Source organism: Xenopus tropicalis, chromosome 4 (genome assembly GCF_000004195.4).
Source record: "Xenopus tropicalis strain Nigerian chromosome 4, UCB_Xtro_10.0, whole genome shotgun sequence".
NCBI lineage: Eukaryota > Metazoa > Chordata > Amphibia > Anura > Pipidae > Xenopus > Xenopus tropicalis.
The window spans coordinates 5,702,656-5,706,994 of NC_030680.2; the positions used below are offsets into that span (position 1 = coordinate 5,702,656).

A 4,339-nucleotide genomic window follows, 5' to 3' on the forward strand; every position below is an offset into this window, starting at 1 on the left:
CACTTATATTTGCCTATTTGTGTCTGTAAGTTACCCTCCCATATAGATTGTAAGCTCTACGGGGCAGGGACCTCCATCATCTTGTGTCCTCGACTCTTAACTTATTGCAACTGTAACTGTATCTTGTATTTATTTGTATTTATTGTTATACTTTGTATTTATCTTTTATCTTATTAACCCCCCGGTCACATGATACTGGAAAAAGAAAGGCTGACATTTACATTTATTTTACTTTCTAATGATCTAACCAGCTCATTTATGTTTAAATAAACCTGACAGTTCCATAGGATAGCCTTACCTTGCCCACCAACAAAATGGCGCCGCTGCTCCTTGGGAACGACACTTCCTGACTGAAGGTAGGGTAAAGGAAGCCTGCCCCTGCGGAAGTGACGACGGGCGGCTCGTTTCCGGGCTAGGAGAGGATTGACCCCGCCGAGTCCCCGTTCTTCCCTGCTGCACTCTCGCAGGTCTCGGACCGTGGGGGAAAGATGTCGCGGGGTTCTATAGAGATCCCTCTCCGGGACACGGATGAGGTGAGTGGGATAATGTGCGGGGCCTGCCCGCCCCCCCAGCAGTGACTGAGCGCTCCCCATGCGGTTAGCTACAGATGCCCCTCTGCCCTGCGGGGCTCCATCCAGTCTTCTGTCCCCATGTCCGCTCTCCTCTTCCATCCCTCTGCCCTGTCTGATGGCCGGTACCGGCCCTGCCCCTTGGCTATCTGCCCCCTGATTCCATTACTCCCTATTGGCTATCTGCCCCCTGATTCCATTACTACCTATTGGCTATCTGCCCCCTGATTCCATTACTCCCTATTGGCCATCTGGCCCCTGATTCCATTACTCCCTATTGGCTATCTGCCCCCTGATTCCATTACTCCCTATTGGCTATCTGCCCCCTGATTCCATTACTCCCTATTGGCCATCTGGCCCCTGATTCCATTACTCCCTATTGGCTATCTGACCCCTGATTCCATTACTACCTATTGGCCATCTGGCCCCTGATTCCATTACTCCCTATTGGCTATCTGCCCCCTGATTCCATTACTCCCTATTGGCTATCTGCCCCCTGATTCCATTACTCCCTATTGGCTATCTGCCCCCTGATTCCATTGCTACCTATTGGCTATCTGCCCCCTGATTCCATTACTACCTATTGGCTATCTGCCCCCTGATTCCATTACTACCTATTGGCTATCTGCCCCCTGATTCCATTACTACCTATTGGCTATCTGCCCCCTGATTCCATTACTCCCTATTGGCTATCTGCCCCCTGATTCCATTACTCCCTATTGGCTATCTGCCCCCTGATTCCATTACTACCTATTGGCTATCTGCCCCCTGATTCCATTACTCCCTATTGGCTATCTGCCCCCTGATTCCATTACTCCCTATTGGCTATCTGCCCCCTGATTCCATTACTACCTATTGGCTATCTGCCCCCTGATTCCATTACTCCCTATTGGCTATCTGCCCCCTGATTCCATTGCTACCTATTGGCTATCTGCCCCCTGATTCCATTACTACCTATTGGCTATCTGCCCCCTGATTCCATTACTACCTATTGGCTATCTGCCCCCTGATTCCATTACTACCTATTGGCTATCTGCCCCCTGATTCCATTACTACCTATTGGCTATCTGGCCCCTGATTCCATTACTACCTATTGGCTATCTGGCCCCTGATTCCATTACTACCTATTGGCTATCTGCCCCCTGATTCCATTACTCCCTATTGGCTATCTGCCCCCTGATTCCATTGCTACCTATTGGCTATCTGCCCCCTGATTCCATTACTACCTATTGGCTATCTGCCCCCTGATTCCATTACTACCTATTGGCTATCTGGCCCCTGATTCCATTACTCCCTATTGGCTATCTGCCCCCTGATTCCATTGCTACCTATTGGCTATCTGCCCCCTGATTCCATTACTACCTATTGGCTATCTGCCCCCTGATTCCATTACTACCTATTGGCTATCTGCCCCCTGATTCCATTACTACCTATTGGCTATCTGGCCCCTGATTCCATTACTACCTATTGGCTATCTGCCCCCTGATTCCATTACTACCTATTGGCTATCTGGCCCCTGATTCCATTACTACCTATTGGCTATCTGGCCCCTGATTCCATTACTACCTATTGGCTATCTGCCCCCTGATTCCATTACTCCCTATTGGCTATCTGCCCCCTGATTCCATTGCTACCTATTGGCTATCTGCTCCCTGATTCCATTACTACCTATTGGCTATCTGCCCCCTGATTCCATTACTACCTATTGGCTATCTGGCCCCTGATTCCATTACTACCTATTGGCTATCTGGCCCCTGATTCCATTGCTACCTATTGGCTACCTGCCCCTGATTCCATTGCTATGTATTGGCTATCTGCCCCCTGATTCCATTACTACCTATTGGCTATCTGCCCCCTGATTCCATTACTACCTATTGGCTATCTGCCCCCTGATTCCATTACTCCCTATTGGCTATCTGCCTCCTTATTCCATTGCTACCTATTGGCCATCTGGCCCCCGATTCCATTGCTACCTATTGGCTATCTGGCCCCTGATTCCATTACTCCCTATTGGCTATCTGCCTCCTTATTCCATTGCTACCTATTGGCCATCTGGCCCCCGATTCCATTGCTACCTATTGGCTATCTGGCCCCTGATTCCATTGCTATGTATTGGCTATCTGGCCCCTGATTCCATTGCTATGTATTGGCCATCTGGCCCCTGATTCCATTCCTACCTATTGGCCAGCTGGCCCCTGATTCCATTGCTACCTATTGGCCAGCTGGCCCCTGATTCCATTGCTACCTATTGGCTATCTGGCCCCTGATTCCATTACTACCTATTGGCTATCTGCCCCTGATTCCATTGCTACCTATTGGCTATCTGCCCCTGATTCCATTGCTATGTATTGGCTATCTGGCCCCTGATTCCATTGCTATGTATTGGCTATCTGGCCCCTGATTCCATTGCTATGTATTGGCCATCTGGCCCCTGATTCCATTGCTATGTATTGGCCATCTGGCCCCTGATTCCATTGCTATGTATTGGCTATCTGGCCCCTGATTCCATTGCTATGTATTGGCCATCTGGCCCCTGATTCCATTGCTATGTATTGGCCATCTGGCCCCTGATTCCATTGCTATGTATTGGCTATCTGGCCCCTGATTCCATTGCTATGTATTGGCCATCTGGCCCCTGAATCCATTGCTACCTATTGGCCAGCTGGCCCCTGATTCCATTGCTACCTATTGGCTATCTGGCCCCTGATTCCATTGCTACCTATTGGCTATCTGCCCCCTGATTCCATTGCTACCTATTGGCTATCTGCCCCCTGATTCCATTGCTACCTATTGGCTATCTGCCCCCTGATTCCATTGCTACCTATTGGCTATCTGCCCCCTGATTCCATTGCTACCTATTGGCTATCTGCCCCCTGATTCCATTGCTACCTATTGGCTATCTGGCCCCTGATTCCATTGCTACCTATTTGCTAGCTGCCATCTGATATTAATATTGCCCTACATCTATGGGAATGATGGTCTTGCCTTCGTCATCGCCCTAGGCCACCTCTCTGCGGTTCTGCTAGCCCAGCCATCAGGCTCTTGGTTGCTACTCCCCACCAGCACCACCAGGCTTGCATTTCTTGTGCTTCCATGTCAGACTCCATCCCCTGCCATCAAACCTCAGTAATCCCCCCCCCCCAGCCATCAGGTCCCCCCTTCCCCATGCCCCCCCCCAGCCATCAGGTCCCCCCTTCCCCATGCCCCCCCCCCAGCCATCAGGTGCCCCTTTCCCATGCCCCCCCCCCCCAGCCATCAGGTGCCCCTTCCCCATGGCACCCCAACACTAACTCATCACTCTGCATGTTTTCTTTCAGGTCATTGAACTTGACTTTGATCAGTTACCGGAGGGGGATGAAGTTATCAGTATCCTGAAGCAGGAACACACCCAGCTGCACATATGGATCGCTCTAGGGGTGAGGGCATCAGTCTGCTTATGGCACCCCTGTATTTAATAGCACAGGGGCAGCTACAGTGGGTAGGAGTGAGCCTTGTGCTGTGGGCACTCAGAGAAAGTATATATATAAAAATCTATATCACTATAGAGTATACAGTTGGGTCATTTCCCTTATCCTTATAAACGGAGCTTAGTGATGTAATTTCTGTCACATGACTCACTGAAACTTGTATATTATCATAAAGTACCCCCTTTTGTAAAATATAAAGATATTATAAGTCACTTCGGAGTTCCATGGCCTTCTGCCTTGGACTTTTATACAGTCATAGAACTCCTCGGGGACTTATAATATCCCTATATGTTACAATAGGGG

The 4,339-nt window shown here is 49.6% G+C and overlaps 1 protein-coding gene across 1 annotated transcript in view; it reads left to right on the top strand.

Annotated features, from left to right (window-relative positions):
- The first annotated feature begins 398 nt into the window (after positions 1–398).
- ctr9 (CTR9 homolog, Paf1/RNA polymerase II complex component) overlaps positions 399–4,339 on the top strand; it is an 18,266-nt gene continuing 14,325 nt past the window's right edge. Inside the window, 2 exon segments of the mRNA NM_001005076.1 lie at positions 399–533; positions 3,887–3,985. Coding sequence (NP_001005076.1) covers positions 489–533; positions 3,887–3,985 — 144 coding nt within the window. The 5' untranslated portion in view covers positions 399–488.